This window comes from Anolis carolinensis, chromosome 3 (assembly GCF_035594765.1).
Source record: "Anolis carolinensis isolate JA03-04 chromosome 3, rAnoCar3.1.pri, whole genome shotgun sequence".
NCBI classification, from domain to species: Eukaryota; Metazoa; Chordata; class Lepidosauria; order Squamata; family Dactyloidae; genus Anolis; species Anolis carolinensis.
Window position 1 is genome coordinate 233,003,824 of NC_085843.1, and position 20,489 is coordinate 233,024,312.

The 20,489-nt window shown below is 40.2% G+C and overlaps 1 protein-coding gene and 1 long non-coding RNA gene across 7 annotated transcripts in view; one reads left to right on the forward strand and one right to left on the reverse strand.

The window, feature by feature from the left end:
- The first annotated feature begins 113 nt into the window (after positions 1–113).
- Positions 114–18,761, forward strand: LOC134297796 (uncharacterized). Of its 2 annotated transcripts, XR_010004668.1 has the most exons (3): positions 114–499; positions 3,310–3,492; positions 18,507–18,761. It is a non-coding gene; the product is annotated as an uncharacterized LOC134297796 (long non-coding RNA). The 2 variants fall into 2 exon arrangements; XR_010004667.1 differs by lacking the exon at positions 18,507–18,761 and having other exon boundaries at positions 3,310–14,456.
- The window catches only part of kcnip2 (potassium voltage-gated channel interacting protein 2), a 159,801-nt gene continuing 144,469 nt past the window's right edge, over positions 5,158–20,489 (reverse strand). For 3 of the 5 annotated variants that reach the window (XM_003224226.4, XM_008116062.3, XM_003224227.4), the window contains exons 2-8: positions 16,263–16,387; positions 15,200–15,269; positions 13,514–13,584; positions 11,454–11,561; positions 11,214–11,318; positions 10,679–10,741; positions 5,158–10,226 (exon numbers count right to left, since the gene is read on the reverse strand). In XM_003224226.4, coding sequence (XP_003224274.1) covers positions 10,179–10,226; positions 10,679–10,741; positions 11,214–11,318; positions 11,454–11,561; positions 13,514–13,584; positions 15,200–15,269; positions 16,263–16,387 — 590 coding nt within the window. In that variant the 3' untranslated portion in view covers positions 5,158–10,178. Of the gene's footprint in view, positions 10,227–10,678; positions 10,742–11,213; positions 11,319–11,453; positions 11,562–13,513; positions 13,585–15,199; positions 15,270–16,262; positions 16,388–19,372; positions 19,476–20,489 lie in introns of all 5 variants that reach the window. The other 2 variants (XM_062976344.1, XM_003224225.3) reach the window with 2 other exon arrangements.

Below are 20,489 nucleotides of genomic sequence, written 5' to 3' on the forward strand. Positions count from 1 at the left end.
CCAACAAAAACAGGAACGAATCGACTGACTGCAACCGGGCTGGATGAAGAGAAGGTGGAAAAAACCTACTGCGCAGGCGCGACGGACTGGTCGCCTTCTCGTTGCGCATGTCCTGTAGGGTCGGAGGAGCAGGGTCGTGCCATTGCGCAGGCGCAAAGAATAAAACCGCGACCCACTGCGCATGCTTGCGGAGGATTCTTCCTGCGGTGGCGCCATAGCGCATGCGTGATTGGAGCCGAGTGGCATGGAGGCGTAAATAAACAAAGCAGTGGGTGTCACCGCGCAAGCGCAAACTGAAGCAGCTCCGGAGTTGAATTGAATTCTTCCTCTGCGCAAAGGGCGGAGCTTGGCGCCTCTGAAGGGGAGGCCCACTGACTTTGTGGCTCGGTTATTTTTATGGCTTGACCCACTTTCTTGCGTTGCTGAGCAGCTTTGGGGGGCCTTCGTGGGCCTCAAACTCAGATTAGACACCACAGTCAGAGCAAAACACTCCGCCGAGGTGAGCTCAGGGCCGGACCCTTAGCAACGACATTTCCTCCATGTTTAAGTGGATAAGTGGATTGCTTTAAAAGATACCGTTCAACAGTTTTTGGCACCTCAGAGTGCACCCGTACTGTAGAATTAATGCAATTTGACATCACTTTCAATTCTACGGTAAGATGCTGCAGAATCAAGGGAGTTGTAGGTTTACTAGATCTTCAGTCTTCTCTGCCAAAGAGGGTTGGTGCCCTGACAAACTGCCACTTCTTGGATTCCATAGCATTGAGCTATTGAAGCCATGGTGTCAAACTGCATTAATTCTACAGTATGGATGCACCTTTTCCTGTAGAGAAAAGATCTACCATGCATTTTTTAAAAATCGTGTCAGAAGTGAATTGAGGTAATCTCACGCTTTTGGTGTTAGAGAACTGGCCACCTTTAAAGACACCCAGATGAGTTATCATCCTGCGGGGGGCTTCTGTCATGTCCCTGCATGGAAAACTAGGGCTGACAGTCGGGAGCTCACCCCATCTTGCAGATTCAAACTGCCAACCTTCATGTCAGTTCAGCCAAAAGAAGGGGTTGACCATTGTACCACTGTGGCTCAACACCAGGCATTGAGCTAGGTTTAGATGACTGATCTGGCTTGGTTAGCTAGTCCAATATTTTGCTTATTCTTTACATGTAGTGTCAGAACTGCAATGTATTATCAGTCTATCAATAAGATAAATTTGCCTAGATGAAGCCAATGTAGGTGAATCATGCTGATCTGGTGAATGCTGATAGGAATCAGGACAACATTTAACATGTAATGAATTCACCAAGAATTTCACTGGCCTTTCAGACTCTATTGCTGGTTACTTGACTTCAAAAAACAGTCTATCCTGCTGAGCAATAATGGCCACCTTTCCAATAAAAATGGCACTGCATGCCACCGGTTGCTATTACATATGTGACAGCATTGTGTCTCTGGCTCTTCTTCAACTGTCACCTGGAAGCAGCCATTTTATCAGTTTCCATTTAAGTGATCTTTATAGTTCTGAATCCCTCCCCATGTTTCTCGTGTGTGGTGTTTCAAGTATAGGTAGTAAACATGAGAGTGTTTTGGGACAATCATGTTACTTAACTTTATAAGCTGTTCTGGCAACTTGTGTGAGTGTGTTGTGAGTGGGATATATAGGGAGTCTCCAGGTTACGAACAAGATTGGTTCTGTAACTTTGTTCTAAAGTTGAATTTGTTTGTTAAATTGAATTTGTTTGTAAGTCGGAACAGGAACATTTTAAGTGTAACTCCAGCTATATATGTAGCTTTGGATAGCATAGGTAAGGGTTAACACCTTGGTGGTGTTTTGTGTCTGTGCCCGTTCACTTTCTGTCCCTGTGATAATTAGATTTTGAAAACATTGGCTTGTGGAAACAAGGATTGATGAGAAGGCTTCAGTGGAGACCCCTTATCCCCATGATAACACTTTCAGGAGTGAATTTCCCTCCCTAGTGGTAGATTTCTCTCACTTCCTGTTGTCTTACCCCTGTTCTTAACTATGAGTCGTTTGTCAGTTGAATGTTTGTAACTTGGGGACTGCCTGTAAGCGCTTTCAATTAATAAATATTTTCCAAAGCTAAATACTGGTTATGACCCCAGAACATTAAAAATATTTAAGCATACTGAAAATTGGGTGTGCAACCTGCAGCTCTACAGCCATATGCTGTTGTCAACTGCATTTTAAAGCCTTCTGCATTTAGACTTCTGACAAGAGCTTTTTGTATCATATCCTGGCAGCCTGCTGGAGAAAAAGAAAAAGTGAGAGAGAAATGAGAGAATGGCTGAGACAGGCAACAGGTGCCATTGTTACAACTGATTTGCTTACACACATTTCCAGCATGAATCCCCAAACTGTCAGCAGATAAGTTTGCTTGCTCCTGACAGGCATGTTGTGCAACAGAGATCGGTCAGAATGGGAGGGCTTGCACAGTTGTGCTATGCCAGCTCTTCCAGTTCTATGGGAAGTTCATGTTACCTGGCTAGAATTACAACTTAGGTCTAGAGTTGCCCTTACACCAGTGTTTTTATTGATACATAAGAAATGGCAGAGAATTTCACAGCACTTTAACTGCCATGGTGCAGTGCTATGGAATCCTGGGATGTGTAATTTAGAGAGGCAACAGTGCTCTTTGACAGATAAGGTTTTAAGACCCTGCAAAATGACAACTCACATGATTCCATAGCATTGAGTCATAGCAGTTAAAGTAATGTCAGACTGCATTAACTATACAGGGTAGATAAACCCATACAAAGTTGTACTTCTAGTAAAGCTTTACCTGCTCAGTCTCACACTTCTGTATGACCCTGAAGCAGACTGGGTAGAAGAATAGTTGGAACATTATGGTTTTGGTCTGTATCTTCTCATTATGGCCACACTTGGATGTTTGAGGATTTATAAGAATGCCAGTCAGATAGCCAACATGGTGAAAGGTTTGAGTGCTGGACTACTCAGAAGAAATCTTGCTAAGAATACCCCATGATAGGGTCACTATAAATAAAAAATGATTTGAAAAAATGATGTTGACAGAACACAACATTAACCACATTCCAGAGCCTAATATTTTTTAACTCAGGAGGAAACAATTGCTTGTACAATTTCAGAAAGAAGTAATATCAGTCATTTTTAAAATTGAGTTGGTGACCATGCCTGTAGTAGCAACGAATTTCCCACGAATATCATTCAAAAGCATGCTTCTTTTGCATTATTTTATATACACAGGTTGATAATATTGTCCTACCCTAACTTTTCTACTTTACTAGAAAACATATTTGTATCTATTTTCTAGATTCCAAGTGGCATATAACATCATCAACCTGCATATATGGAGTTCCTTCCTTTCCCTTTCTGAGTTGAAGAGTCCGTAATGGTTTTTGACTTTTCTATATGTATTAAGAATAATGGCTAGAATGTCCGTGGATGTCCCAAGTCCCATTATGATGTAGTAAAATGAGGTTCCTAATATGAAATGGTAAAATCACTTTTTTGCTTACTAGAATTGTTTAATATATTTTCTAACCATGGATGGTTGAATCTATGCATACAGAATCTGTGTATATGGATGGACAACTGTATCTCACAACCTAATTGAAATGTTGCCACTTTTTTGCTGAATGTCCAGTGAGCAAAGATAGCAGCCTCTGTATAGACTGCTGTTACAACTCATGATCTGTAGAGGGGTGTCTATAGATTTATTATTTGCGACATTTAAATGTTGTTATTGATTAATTATTTCCAAAACACTTATATGGTATTTTATTATCTGAAGGCTGTAAGTACAAGTATGCAGGAAGGGGATAGGTAAAGGTATTAGTCCGACTCTGGGGGGTTGGTGCTCATCTCCATTTCTAAGCCGAAGAGCTGGCATTGTCCGTAGACACCTCCAAGGTCATATGGCGGGCATGACTGCATGGAGCGCCGTTACCTTCCCGCCGGAGTGGCACTTATTAATCTAATAACATTTGCATGTTTTCGAACAGCGAGGTTGGTAGAAGCTGGGGCTTACAGTGGGAGCTCTCCCCGCTCCCTGGATTCAAGCCTCCGACCTTTTGGTCAGCAAGTTCAGCAGCTCAGTGATTTAACCCTCTGCGCCATCTAGGGCTCCTAGGAAGAGGGTAGAAAGATTATTAGGATTTCTACACCCTTACAATAGCATAACTAACTTCACAACAGTCTTAATTTTGACCATATTGGAGGATGGTTTGTTTTAACTGACAAATGACGTGGTGGCTTCAGATGTGGAGGGATGAATCCATATGAAACAGAATTCTTAATATATAAAATGTGTGCAATCTTTGTATTGAGTGTTAGGAAGTTAGTAGCAGCTGACAGACAGCTACGTTAGAATGTCATGTAAATTGCCTTGAATTCCATGATCGGAGGAAATATAGAATATGAATGTGCTGTTAAAGAAATGAAGGAATGGTTAGAGAAAAGTGGCAGATGAGACAATTGTACTAGTTGAGAATAGCAGTTGAATGGATTGTACTAGCACAGAGAAACCACCAAACTAATGTAATAACTATGTTCATTTAAGTCAATAGAACATTGCAACTTCATTTTTATACATTTATTTTAATTAAGCTTTGTTAAATAGGACCTGCTTTGGACAGTTTTACTACCTGAGCTATTCCAAAGACCTCACAATGTTGGAACAGGCTGCCACAGGAAAGCTGTTAACACTCCATGTAGAGCTAAGCTTTGGAGACAGTCATCATTGGAGATTCTGAACTCTTGAGGTCCATTTTCAGTTTATATATAAAATTATTCATGACTGATTCGCTGGATAAATGTTTATGATTATTTTCCAATTATCTTTAATAAGACACTAAGGATATCAATCATCTGAAACAAATTCAATACATTTAGCTAGGAAGAGAGGAAGAGACATTGCTTGCATGTTTGATGTTGATTTCATTTTCATAACAAGCTGTTAAAGCAGTTTTTGAAGGTTTTGGCTGGTTCCTTTCAATTATAGTACTATTGAGTTATAAAACATTTAGATTTAAGCAAGAATTCATACCTCCTAAGTATCAATATAGTTTGCATCTCAAGAGAGAAGTGTTCAGGTAGTTAGAGGACAATAATACAAGACCTAATTTGGAGATAAAAATATTGGAAAACAAACAGCAACAGATATTTTTGGTGTTTGTGCATAGCCATTGTGGTTGCATTTTATTGTCATATTTGATCATTATTATACAAAATATACAGAGTTGAAAATGCAAAGCTGAGAACAGAGCTTGGTGTGCCCCACTAGTACAGTGGGACGTGAGCATCTGGCCTCTACTGGATGACTGTAGTGACAGCACAGGTAGAAAGATGCTGCTGGCATGTCGGTGAGGAAGGGAAGAGTAGACAGCAAGACAAAACTATAACTTCCCAGCCTGAATATAGCAGCCTCACTTGTGTCATGATAGCCATCAGATTAGGTACATCAAGAAACAAAATGGAGATATATTCAAACAAAATAACATTGTGCAAGATGGTGAAAGATGTGTTAGGTTAGGAAATTATTTTTGCAGAATCATGGAATATTCTGAATGGAACCACCATGATAAGAACAAAGAGAGTACAGAGTAACAGCAGATGAAGAGCTTGTGCCCTCCTGCTTTTTATGTTCATTATTTGTAGAATAACCTGGCTGTTGCACTCATAACATCTCACATAGTTTGAAATTGCCATGCATTAAAAGAGTGATGGTATGTAATTTGGTGATCATATTACTAATGGTTTAATCCAAGGCTGTCAAAATGAGGGGAGTCTCTGCTGAAAGTGATACTAAGAGTGTGGTCTTAGGATTTGTTTCTTAGGTATAAAGCTGTAGGGCATTTTCTCCTCAGAAAGGGATACAAGCCCTTGTTCCAAATTGTAAAAAGTTACTTTTTAGATTGCAACTGGCCATGTTTGGCCAGGCATGATGGGAGTTGTAGTCCAAAAAGTAACTCTTCCAAGGTTTGGGTTTAACATGAAGTTACGCGGGCTGGATTTGTGGGAAAGTTCACTGTAGATACCATAATAAAGTGGCATCCCCTTATTGTTTCCTAGCTCCCTAGTGTAATTTCTAGTAGAGTTAAGACTATACCTGGCATTTTAAGGAAGCAGACTTTATGTTTTTATAGGTCTGATGTTCACATTTTATTTAAGGAAAACTGACAATAGGCCAGGGAAACAACTCTACCCAAAACTCTAGAGGCAGATGGTATCGAGATGGATGGGCTGTTAGCCTAACACAGTATGAAGTACTGTATCTTCTTGTATATGTATTTTGCAGTTGTTAGCATTTTTCAGTCAACGTAGCTGTTAAGATAAGAGAAAGTACTCCTTGGCCTTTCTTTTTAAAATGTAGCCCAGAGATAGCCAGTTTAGAGCTGAAGTTAAAACAGCCTTTTTGGACTAATTCTGCTTTGCATTTTTGCACACAGCAGCACTCAAATGGTCCTGTTCTGCTTTGCTTCTTGTAACCAGGCATGCATTAAAATCCCATTCCCTGTTCCAGATAACCCATGTTAGGTTGTTATTAAGGGGGAAAGGAGAAGTGGGGATATACCAGATCCTGTAAGATCATTCTAAAGACCCACTTCGAGCTGCAGGACTACTTTCTTCTAGATGTAGCACAGCCTTGTATAATGACTGTTAAGTATGGGATATAAAATACAAATGTAATCCTCTCCGTTGTGAATTTCCACACAATCATCAGGCATCCAAATCCTGGCTACTTGGAAACCTTTTGTATAGTGAAAGATGATCCGCCACTGGGTGAAGACAGTTAAATCAAATACTTTAACATGCTAATTTTTAACATGCTTTGACACCAAACATACACAAACTCTTCGCTGTCCTGGAAATATCCAAGAAACAACTGCAGAATAATGGGGCAATACCAAAGTATTTGGGCTGGTCTGAGTGAGATTTGGTATGATACTTTCTCACCACCACCATCATGATACTTTCCTTCTGCAGGTTTGAGTGTTTGTGGGTTGTTGTATTTTTAACTTAATAAATAGAACCAAAGATTTTGGTGAGGGATAACAAATGAGGTAATTAAGGAAATATCTGTGTACAGAAAATGCTTTTCATCGATGGAAGACAAGGGAGTACAAAAAGTGCATGTTGGGTTAGAAATTGTTTCACTGAAGAATATGTATGTGTGGGTTTAGGAACGATTAAGAGGGGCGTTTGACTGATTAAAACCAACTGGAGGCAAAGGCAGAAGGAAATGTAAGCCAAGAGAAAGGAACAATTTAAAGTGGTGTACAGAAAGTTGAACTTACAGCTCTTGGAAGTTACAAATTAAATGAAAACTGTTGGGTAGATTTAGTGCTGCCCCCAGACCCGGACCTCTGCTGTGATGCTCCACTATTTAACCTAGAGATTAAAGAGTCCTTCAGGGTGGTGTGATGGATTGGCAGGAGGTGACATGGCAGTCTCAGGAAGGGGAAGAGCCTCATTTGGGGTCTAGTGCACATGGAGGTCTGTTTGCATAGCTAATAAAGTCTGAGCCAGCCAGTTCTACCCACCAGTCTCAATCCAATCCTTCCACCCATTTGGAAGAGTCTCTCTTGAATGAATCTGCCTGCAATCTCTGGACCAGGGGCTCTTGCTTCAGCAGGGCCTTGAAGCTTGATTCAAGTACTAATGCTTACTCAGAGCTGAAACTACTAGCAGGTTGAAATAGCAGGATCAAATGTTAGAATGTCCAGATGTTAAAATAAAGGAACAGCAGCAACGATATACTGAGAATAACTGCAGGTTGTGATAAAAGAAGGACTGTGGATGGATATTTAAATGGTGATGGAGCAGCTTGTGTACTTTAGGGGAAACTAGATGACCTAGGACAGAGAATATTGTCTCTGCTGTTCATATATTCACATTCCTCAACTTTTAATTTGCTTATAGGCCACCACCTTGTCCCATACACACATCTCTTGTTTTGATGCAGCAGCCTTCATCAATGCAGTGCTCTCCAGATGTGTTGGAAGATAGTTCCCATCACCCCCATAGATCAGCATATTTTGGAGCACCATAACAAGGGCAAGTAGGAGGATTGGAGTGGAGTAGCCTCAACTTAATGTGGCCAAAAGAACCACACACTGCCTTTAGCATCATCTTCGTTTCTTCATGCATTGCTTACATCAAAATTGTCATTGTACTGTAGCTAGCTTTCTTGCTCCAATTTCTCCTCTAAGAAAGCCCTTAGCTAGATTTCAGCCATTTTGTTTTAATTATTGGCCTTTTGTCATATCTCTCTGCTTGAATGCCTCAACCAATTCCATCTTTTATTTTTATCACATGCCCCTCCTCTTAAATTGAGTATTATCATGCTGTAATAAATTTCAGGGTTCTAGACCACACTTCATATCCCTACACCAGGCTGCTTCTCTTCTCTTTGCTTAATTTTCCTATTGGATTTTCCTGTCCTTCAGTGCCACTTCTGTCACTGGGCATAAACATAGATTCAGAATTGTTATTCACATGCTTCTTAAAGACTGAGATATCTATTTTTTGCAAAATATTTCCTGAACCATCAAAATAACATCATTTTCCTTTCCTACTGCTCCCTGACTCTCCTTGTCCACCCCATTATTTCTTGTTCTCTTACTAGTCTTGTTCACTTAGCGTGGACTGGACTCTTCGCAAGAGCTGCAAAACTTTTACGGAACCTGTTACTGTTTTGGAGCTTTATAAATAGGTTCTGAAGTTGCTGGCTGCTCATAATGCTTTTGTTAGTGAGGGGTCCAAGGCCTTCTTGTTCTGAGTACAGTAATAGAAAAGATGTAGCATAACTGAGATGGACAGCAGCTAAGGAAAGCTACAGAGAAAGGAAAGAACTGGCAAAAGAAAGGAGCAGCAAAGATTCTCTCCACTTCTTTACTCTATGACCCTTTTAGCCCTTACTTTCTCTGCCCTTTGCTCACACCCCCTATTTTACCTTTATCAGACACCCTGATCCCCTTATGTCAATGGGCATTATAGAACTCATGTTTTCATCACAAACACAATTTTCATCTCAAGGCACATGACAGAACCCCACACTTGGTTGATGCCACTTTTAACCCTCATTACTAGATTTTCTCATGACTTCAGATGAATTGCAACCCACAGTCCTTCACTGATCTCTGCATTTCTCACTCAAGGGCATTAGAGCTCTTAACATCCATTTCCTGTTTAATACCTAGTTGTGAAAGGTGCTTAATAAATATCTCTAAGTACATGGAGACTCTGCCCATTGAAATCATACATTTCAAGTATGATGACCTCTCTGCCTCTGCCTTGTTCTTCCAGCATCTTTTAGCATTATTGGGAACTGGCAGCATGGACAATCTAGGGCCCAGTAATTGTGCTCAGCATTTTTCCTTTCCACAGGAATCCCAGCATAATTCACTCTGCCTCTCCTGATTTTTGAATGAAACCTAAAGGCACCAAACTGTTTTGAGTGGTGCAGCATTTTCTCTTTGTTGTGGGTGCAAGGAAAGAAGCCACAAAGCAAAATCCCACAAAACCCTCTTTTCTTCACTTGAAGTTCTTCTCCAGATGTGCTAAGGATTTGTTGAATTTAATGCCAGGGCTGCAAGATACCTTGGTGCCAGGAAATGTTGGAAGCATAAGGGTATTAGCACATGTGCAATGAGAACCTTGGTGTATATCAGATGAAGTCCCCTCATGTAAGGAAGAGGGAAGATTGCACATACACCAGCTCCGTTATGAGTCCTTTGCAACCAGTGTGTTTGCATTGCCATTTGGTACTGTGGAACCCACTTGAAGTCTACTGAGAGGCAACAGGGTTGCTGTGATTAGAAGGCCCTGAAGGGTGGGCACACTGATTGGTGAGAACACTGGACAGTGCAGTTTCCTGGGGATGGAGGCAGCAGGTTGGTCCATTTTGTCTTCAATGCCCAGAGGAAGTGGGTGCAAATCCCAGCCATTCCCTCTGCTGGGCCTTGGCCCATCCCAGCCAAAACCTCCCAATTAATTCCCATTGTAGGGACTTCCCCAGATGCATCTTGAATAAATGAGGATTGCCTCTACAAAAGTCACCCAGTCCAGTGTGGACAAGAAGCTGCTTTGTCCATGCATCCAAGAGAAGAGTGCCTCAGAGGGATACACCAAGGAGAGAAGTCCTGGGGATGTGAAGGTCTGGGCTCCAGCAGTGGCTGGCTAGATCACATTGTCAAAGAACTTCATGGAATTCATGATGTTTTCATCCTGTTAGAGATAAAAGAGTGTCAAGCCCTTGAATATGGGAGGAAACAAGGAAGAAGGTCTAAAGATCTTGTCTGCAAATAATGCTTCAGGTTTGTGCTTTCCTCAGAAACTTGTACTGTGGACAAAAAAGACCTTTCAAACCAAACCTAACGTGCTCTTTTTCCCACCCCCTTTTCTATTTTGGTTACCACTAAAATTGCAGTTATTTTGATCCATACTTCAGACATGTTACTTTTTTATTACAACTTCTAGATTCTCCTAGATAACAAGCCTCCCAGTAATTGTGACGGCTGGGGATACTTTAAAACATCCTGGTGATCCCAGAACAGTTTTACCAGGAAATTAATATTGCTGGCAGGATGTAAATTGTACATTCCTGTTTTAGGTCATGTCTTTATGTTATTTGCTGCTATAAAGGGCCACAATAACCAAATGCTGAATTGCTATATTACCTTTTGGCAGGATTCAATGAATTCCTCAATAGTCACCACACCATCCTTGTTTCGATCCATTTTCTAAAATGTAACCAGAGAGTAATAGAAATTGAGAGAAAGATTACTGTTGCTTCAGCAGCAGCATGTATAGAGGGGCCTTCTGCAGGATCTATAACCAACAGGCAAGTCTCCAGCCTAATTACATAAGTTCTCACTATTTCTCCATGCAACTTGAATCTCCAAGTGAGGATTCAAACCCCGACTTTCTGAGTCATGCCATAAGTCACTATGCTGCACTGGCTCAAGGAAGGACTGATTTCTAGAAATACCAACATTTATTCAATCTCAATGTGTTTTGGAAGGATGTGAGAACAGGTCTAGCAAGAAGGCAGAAGGTTCTGACAAAACCCTGTACTAAGCCTTTTAGAAAGAGGATACCCACCATTATTATTCTCCATATTCTCTGGACCTAAATAACAAACAGTCATAACTCCTAGATGTGAGAAGAATTTTGTAATGTGTAGGATACTGACGTGGGGGGTTTTAGCCTTACCTGGAAGAAGTTTTCGACGTGTTCCTGGGGTGCTTCATCTCGCATGGCTGGGTAAGTGTACTTACCCATCATGTCATAAATGGATTTCATTATGTCCAGCATTTCCTGTATGTCAGAACACAGAAAGAATAGTAGGAATAAATCATGTCATATGGGCTAACAAAATTTTATTGAAGTGGATAGCACCAGGATAGTCTGCCTTTTCTTGGTAGCGATTGCTCCACTTTCCCCCATACCTACCTCTTTGGTAATACAGCCATCCTTGTTCAGGTCATAGAGGTTGAAAGCCCAGTTGAGCCGGTCATCTATAGTGCCACGTAGGATAATGGACAAGCCAGCCACAAAGTCCTGCAGGAAAATAAAGGAGAAAGATGTAGTGAAAGCAGCTACTGATTACAAACCACCAGGACTCAGGACTGTTGTATTGTTGTTGGTGCAGATGTTTCAGACAATTTACTGGCTATAGGTCTCAGCAACAAAGGATAAATTATTACTATATTTATAAAAGGGTATATCAACTGCCTCTTTCTTAGTCACTTTCTGACTCTGTTGGTGTATTTGTTATAATCCATATTTATTGTGGGTCTGACTAAATAGGTAGAAATGAATGGGGATCATGGTGCTAGTCTTACACTGAGATATACACATCTCCAGTATGATAGTACTGTACACATGCACAAAGGCACTATTTTAGTCTCGGGGTCCTAACCACTTTAATTTGGTCTTAATCACCAGAGTGAAGTACCATTTTCGGCCTAGAGATGCAGATTCAGATTCTTCCAGGAGATGGCCCCACTGATCTGCTAAATAGAAAGGCATGTAGTACAGAGGATTAATTCAATGGAGAGTGTCAACTACAGCAGAGCCCTTGAATTAATTAGAGCATCTACACTGGTGTAAATTCCATAGTGTCAGTGGGTCTGCATATCAGCTGTATTTAGACCATAGAATCATAGAAAAGTAGAGTTGGAAGAGACCTCATGGGCCATCCAGTCCGACCCCCTGCCAAGAAGCAGGAAATCGCATTCAAAGCACCCCCGACAGATGGCCATCCAGCCTCTGTTTAAAAGCTTCCAAAGAAGGAGCCTCCACCACAGTCTGGGGGAGAGAGTTCCACTGCCGAACAGCTCTCACAGTGAGGAAGTTCTTCCTGATGTTCAGGTGGAATCTCCTTTCCTGTAGTTTGAAGCCATTGTTCCGCGTCCTAGTCTGCAGGGCAGCAGAAAACAAGCTTGTTCCCTCCTCCCTATGACTTCCCCTCACATATTTGTACATGGCTATCATGTCTCCTCTCAGCCTTCTCTTCTGCAGGCTAAACCATGATGTTCACACATATACTGGAGTCCAGCATACACATCTGTATTTAAGAGCCAGAGCTATTTAAATTCCTAGCTTGAACAGGTAATCTTGATGCAGTTCAATATGCAAACATGCCACTAACAATTGAAAGTTCATTCCGCTGTTTTGCTTCCAGTCTTGAACTGCAAAGCTAAAGCCAAATACACCATGGGCCCTCCATATTTATGGAGTCTGCATTCACAGATTCCACCATCCGTGGCTTGAAAATATTGTTCACATATTCCCAAAAACAAACCTTAATTTTACCATTATGTATATGGAAGACCATTTTATTATCCCATTATATATAATGGGACTTGAGCATCCATCCACACATTTTGATAGTGATGGGGTGCTGGTGGTCCTGGAACAAAAATCCAATAGACAACAAGGCGCACTTTATATAATAAAACTGTTGGGTGCCTTCAAAATGTTTCTAGTTTATGGCAATCCTATCCTAAGGTTTTCTTGGCAAGATTTATTCAGAGGAGGATTTGCCTTTGCTTCTCTGGCCCCCTCCACACAGCTGAATAAAATCCCACATTATCTGCTTTGAACTGGAATATATTGCAGCGTGGACTCAGATAACCCAGTTCAAAGCAGATATTGTGGGATTTTCTACCCTGATATTCTGGGTTATATGGCTGTGTAAACGGGTCCTCTCTGAGGCTGAGAGTTGGACTTGCCTAAGTTCACATAGTGAAGTGAGGATTTAAACCCTGGCCTCCAGAATCATCTTCCAGTGCTCAAACCACTACATAATGTTGTCTCCTGGCAAAACTACTAAATACAGTCTCACTCTTTCTGTTACACTAAACAGCTGTTAATATTTGACCATGATGATGGTAAAGACTCCAAAACCTTTTGACTTAGTGGCAAATCCCAAACTTACTACATTCAGTTTTGCTCTCATCTGTGACTTCAGATTACAGGGAAGTAAATAAGAAAACTTGGAATCTTACCTCAAAGCTAACAGACCCATCATGATCAGTGTCAAACGCATTGAAAAGGAAAGTTGCATAAGTACTGGAATCTGCAGAGAAGAGCATCAGGCTAATTAATTAAGAGGAAGCAATCTGTACACCAATCTACCATATTTCAGCAAGATACAAACAAGGGCAACAGGCTGGAAACAAGATCTTAGAGCATGGACCCTTAGATCTTCTGGTGAGGTGCTCCTCTCGATCCCACCGCCATCCCAGATTCGGCTGGTGGGGACAAGAGAGAGGGCATTTTCGGTGGTGGCCCTCTGCTTTTGGAACGCCCTACCCAAAGAGCTAAGATTAGCACCATCAATAACATCTTTTCGTAGGGATTTGAAAACTTGGTGGTTCCAACAGGTTTTTGGAAATGATTAACCTGAAGCCTTAGACGCCACTTTAGCCATTAAAAGGAAACTGGGATCCAAATTGGCTTTTGGAAGTGCTTACTCTGTAATTTTAGACAGCACATTTGACTATTTCATGACACTTGTCCTGTACTTTACCCGCTCTTTTGATCTTGTTATGGTGTTTATTCTATTAGCCCTACCTGATAGTTATACAGTAGGCCGAAGTGTGGAATTTTAGCCTAGGTTCCTTGCTATCAGTCACACTTTGCCTTGGCTTTATGCCATTTTTACCATATGAGTCCTATTCCGACCATACTGCCATCTTGCCTGTTTTATATTTTTTATATATTACACACTTTCGTTGTAGAACCACTAAATGGAGCAATCTGCAATTGCTCTTGCTAGGTATTATATTGTTTTAAAATGTTGGAATTCTAAACATGTTTGTTAATTGCTGTTATATTGCTTCTTGTATTTTGTATTATGTATATGTATTGATTGTTTTGATGATGTGTAAACCACTCTGAGTCCTTATTGGAGATAGACTGGTATATAAATAAAGTGTTGTTGTTGTTGTTGTTGTTGTTGTTGTTGTTAACAAGAGAACCTGACTATAGCTGCAATTTTTGAAAAGATACTTTAGGTGTCATGAAATGATGGCCATCCTTAGATAACAGAAGACTGATATACTGTGAAAATTCATGCTCCACATTTCTATAATAAAAATCAAGATAATATATAACATCTATACATACAGTAGAGTCTCACTTATCCAACATAAACGGTACGGCAGAACGTTGGATAAATGAATATGTTGGATAATAAGGAGAGATTAAGGAAAAGCTTATTAAACATCAAATTAGGTTATGATTTTACAAATTAAGCACCAAAACATCATGTTATACAACAAATTTGACAGAAAAGTACTTCAATATACAGTAATGCTATGTAGTAATTACTGTATTTATGAATTTAGCACCAAAATATCACGATGTTTTGAAAACATTGACTACAAAAATGTGTTGGATAACCCAGAACGTTGGATAAGTGAGACTCTACTGTATATGCAAAAACAGAAAAAATATTGTTTTGGACTATAACTCCACAAAGTCCTATAAACCAAGCTGCATTGGGACCATGTTTCATTGCAGCCAGGGATTCCGTATAGATATTTATTTTGGGCAAGGAATTGTGCTTTATAAAGCAAGTAGAACTACAAGCAACTGTGCCAGCTGTCAAGGATATATGCCTCACTGGGTCCAGGAAACTCCTAGTCCTTCCAAACCATTTACCCTCCTTTGTTGAGAGTGGTACTCACCTCCCTGTGGGAAGAACTGTGAGTAGATCTGCTTAAAGCTGTCTTCATTAACAATGCCGCTAGGGCACTCCTGTCAAATTGAAAAGTGCAGAGAAGTTCAGCTTGGAAGAATTAGTCTGGAGAATACCCCAGGATAGCTCCAGTGTGATGTGTAATCCATAAAAGCTTAGAGGAGCCAATTCCCAAGTCATGGAATTGGCAGAAAGCAGGAAAACATAAAAATATAAAAATTTGGATAGCAGTAGGAGAACGGTTACAGTACAAATGCATGTGTAATATTTGTGTGCACATATGTTTATAAGACAAATGGCTTCCAAAATATAGACTCCATCCCCTCCTTCTTCTCTTATGTGTAAACTTAGGGGAACAATTTAGTTCGGCTGCATCAGCAATGTGAAATGGATTCACTTTGGAGATGTTATCTAGCCAACTACCCAAGAAGTCTTTTGTGAGGATGACAGGGGTTTGTAGTGTTGTTTAAAAACTCAAATGAAGCATTTGATAGAAGAATGAAGAGAGATCTCTGGAATAAAAAGAAAGGCACTTCTTTTGGCCTTAAGGAAAGCAAGAAGCTTCCAGAGCTCAGTTGCTGGCCAAGATCTTGGTAGCACACTCTTTGGACATCAATGAAGATAACACAATAGCTAATATTCCTGAGATGCTGACAGGGCAAATAATAAATAGGAAAAGGCACCAGTGATTGTGTGTGTTGGAGTTTGATATCATCCTAGCATTCATTTGGATTTCTATAGATCTATCCAAAGTGCTGAATATATTCAGGGGATAAGACTCAGAACTATGAACACCTTTTTCACAGTTCAGATTCACAACCGAACAGATTCATTGCCCCACTGATATAGGAGCCACTAAATGCCCAGGGGAAAGGTGAATATAAATAATGCATAGAATGAACGGATGCTATAAATGTTCATCAAACATGGAAAGGACAGTTTCTTCCTTGCTCAGAACTGTGTGTGTGTGTGAGAGAGAGAGAGAAGGAGAGGGGGAGAAGAACCATTGAAGTACACCTAAGAGGACATGTAGGGGTTTTCTTCCAACTTACATTCTTGAAGCCCCGGTACAAGACCTGTAGCTCCTTCCGGGTGAACTTGCTTTGTTGCTGTAGCTGGTCCAGGCCCTCAGGCCGGTGACAAACAGTCGAGAGTTCAAACTCATCCTCTATACTGTCTGCAAGAAAAGGAAGAGCCTCAGAAGTATAGAAAATCAGTTTTGATTGGCTGTTCCCCCCACCATTGGCTGAAGTGGAGGCGCTGTTCCTCCTTCCTCTAAAATGGACTGTAGAAACCATTTGCTACCACTGCAGTAAACACAGAAAGATTCAGTGCATGTGGCTTATGTTTGGGCCTGCTGTCTTTGTTTCTTGCAGGAATATAGGGATGCGTGTTCATTGTAGAACTACTTTTTACTCTCATGTATTGCAACCAGAAATCTAGTCCTTCAGGAACTTTATCCTGACTAGAGAGGATGTCCGGTTGAGAAAGGGCACTGTTTTTGGGATGTCTGTTATTCTGGAGGAAAGTAGTGATAAACATTATATTCAGACAATCTGGATGTGAACAGAAAACCAGGACTGGTTTATCTGTCTCCCATACACAGTGAATGAATAATGTCATGTGTTCCCTCCTCCTTTGAGTCAATGAGACTATCTGAAGCAGTTCTCTCTGGAGAAGGTAATAGACTAGAAATGTGTGGGCTTTAGTAATATCTGATAATGTATGGCTATATAAATAAAGATAAAGAAAGAGTCATATAAAGGGATGTACCACACTTAAAATAGCTTCAGGTTCCCAAAGATCAACTGTATGTACATTTTCTGCTAAAACTGCACTGTCTGTCTTAGTGATTAATTCCAATTCCCAAATGTTTTGAATATAAAACTACATCCAGTCTTTTTATTAAATATTTTAGTTGCTAGATAGTCAAAGGGATAGGGTTGTTCACAATAACCAAGAAGGCGAAAGAGTAAGCAAACAAGATAATGATAAAAAGAGACAGTTTTAACTGAAAACCTACACTCACCTTTAGCCCACTCAACTAGTCATATACACTCATGTACAAACAAATATTAGGAGATTTACATCCATGGAAATCAAATCCTTTCTCCAGAACCTTTAGGAGCTACACATGGCCTGAATTCTATTGCTAGTCCTAAATAGAACAGATCATTTGAATAAATGGAATTTGCCTATGCCTTGATTTGCCATCCATTAATTAATTGAATTAGTTTTCTCTAGTTGGGACTCCCCAACAACCCAAAGTTATAACTTGTGCACTTCACTGTTACTAGGTGTATGATAGCCACTGGTGTAGACTGTTTTGAAGAGAGATTTGAGAAATTCACAGAGAGCTGACCAATACCTAGTTGTCATGAGAACTAAGTGGAACCTTTGTGCAAAATGGCAGCATGCAATTGAAAACCAGTTTTTGCTCAGTCTGTGCATTTTCCAGAGGCACTTGGTTTGCCACAGTGTAAAAGAAAGATGTTGGATTTTGTCATACAATTGAATGATAGATTTATCACACTTCATCACTGTTCCCATATATTGGCCTGAAACTATAAGGCAATTGATTAAAATAATAAACAAAACAAGTAGAGCCAATGACTGACAGAACCATCTAAATCAATTTGCTGCATTATATCCTAGCTTGAATATTTTTCTTCATTCGTAACTTTTGCCATCTTGGCATATTCTGATGTTGATCGGTGACACATGTCCTAGTTTTCATTGGTGAAACATTGGAGGGAATGTTTATGTGGATTTCATTTCTTCAACATACCCTTTAAGCCTTGCAAATGTACTTATGCAGAGCTACACTTCTTCTCAGTAGGGTTCAAGTGGTATGAAACTGCTATTGTATTAAGACTGTTTAATCCAATGGAGATCTTTTCCAGTTGTAGCACACTTCCCTTTGCCTGGTGCATGTGTGCGTGAATAAGGCAAATGCCACCAGGAAGGTGAATTTTGCACCCAGGGTAAATTCTTTTCACAATATTGCAGTGTAGACACAGGTGGGCCAAACAACAAACAGACTAATCTCTCCAGAGAACTGACAGGAGAGTATTATTAACTTACTATTAATTTTGCTTATTGTGGGGGTGTGCCTTCAAGTCATTTTCAGTTTAAGGCAACTCTAAAACAAATACATCACAAGGTTCTCTAAAGCTAAAAGTGTATGATTTGCCTAAGGTCACCCTGAGGTTTTTCATAGCTAAGGAGGAATTTGAACCCAATTATCCAGAGTTATAGAGCAATGCTCAAACCACATTTTTTTCTTTTTTTACTAGAACTGGGACCTTTGACTGTGTGATGAAAAGCATGCCCTAGTCACCTGAGACATTCGTAAAAATGTGGGATCATTTGGCAATCCCAGCAACAGATAGGCACATGAAAAGATTTGGAAAATTCAAGACCAGAAAACTGATTGACCTGAGTCTCAGAGGATGTCCCTACTTTATTACGCTAAGGAGTTTTGCTTGGAATAAATTATTATTATTATTGTTATTATTATTATTATTATTAAATAAATATGTATTTCACTAGCTGTCCTAGACTCCCCAATAATCTACAAAGCAAGTGTGTAAAATTGGGGACTAGGAAAAGCGGGGTGAGCAAGCAGCATTGGTATTAAACCAGTTGAATTCCTTATGTGAAAACATGCCCAATGCATGATCCTTGGAGTTCCCCAGAAGCCACTTTTTATTTTTATCACCAAATGTCCTCTACAGGAGATGGCATTTTAAGCAACATTTTATTAAAAGAAGAAGTGGATATGAATTTCTAATCCATTCCTGTAGCTAAAAGGGCCCTCTTCTGGGCCTAAAATGGGCTAGAGAGCCCTCAAAAATGCTAAAGAGGTCTCATGGATTTTCAGTCGTTTAAGGACCTTATTTTGTTATTGTGGGATGTGTGGCCCTTTAAAATCTCCTGGGTAAATAATGTGGCCCCCATCTTCCAATGGTCGCCGACTGCTAAGTTAGAGTCTAAAACTTCATTCTGCCCCACTTATTTTCCTTGCCTGCATTCACACACTCCTGATTTTATTTTATTTTATTTAGCAGAGATTTGCATTGAGAAAAAGTAGTCTATCAAGGTCCTGGGCCTCATGATACAACAGCACAGAGAAGACACATAGAGAGGCAGAAAGGGTCACTTGCTTTCGCTGACTGAGGGGATGGATTTGGGCTGGCGGCAGCAGGACAGCAGCTTGAGGAACCGCTGCTTCAGGGCTTTTTTGGCATGGCCAGGTGGGTTGCCTGCAGAGAAAGGACAATTGCCAACCGGAAGAAGTTAACATATTGTGATGTTTTTAGTCCTGCCCCACCCCACTCCCTAGCTGCCAGACACAACCATGACACAGGTGAGAAGGCTTGGGCATGCATGGCAACAATGCAGCAGGAAATTTTTTAAAAGAACCAATGCAATGATCACATTTCTAGCAGTGGTGACCCAAACTGCTAAATTAGACGCCCTACTCAACTTTAATCAGGCCAAAGACATGCAGGAAACTACATGGCAAGGGTTGTAAGTGTAGTGTGTTTTTTATTGTTATAAAGCCTCTTTGAGAACACTTTTAGAGCATAAATGCAATAGCTAAGTGCTTTTATCAATCCAAAATAACCGAATGTTTTTCCATTTCCTCAATAAAATGCACTTTAGCTGAGTACATAGTTGGATATAGAGTGTGGCTGTCTGATGGGCCATTGAGGTGAAATTATGTTAGGAGATTTTTGATTATACAAAAAAATTCTGCACTCCTTCCCCTGTATTTCATAGTTCTTCACTTGAGATCTTCCTCTCTGTGGCTTTCCAGAGAACAGAGGTAGGATTGGGAAAATTTGTGTTGGACTCCAATGGTTTCTTTTAATCCAAATTGGGCGAGGCTGTGGAAGTGCAAATGACAAAATTCACAGTAGTTGGGAAATGGTTAATAAATTTATATTCAGTGTGTATTGGTGGATGACTGAAAAGTGCCTAAAGTATTTGAAATTTAAAAATATAAAAATGTAAAATAAATTAAGTACAGTACGATCACCGAATCTGCAGTTTCATTTATTCAAATTCAACAAAATGGCATTTGCTAGGCACTCCACATGATTCTATGTAATTCTTGGGTTGGAAGTCTTTCATTTCAATAGGGATGCTATTAACAACAAAATATGAGAATGTATCCCAGGAATGGTCAAACTTTGGCCCTCCAGGTGTTTTGGACTTCAACTCCCACAATTCCTAACAGCCTATCGGCTGTTAGGAATTGTGGGAGTTGAAGT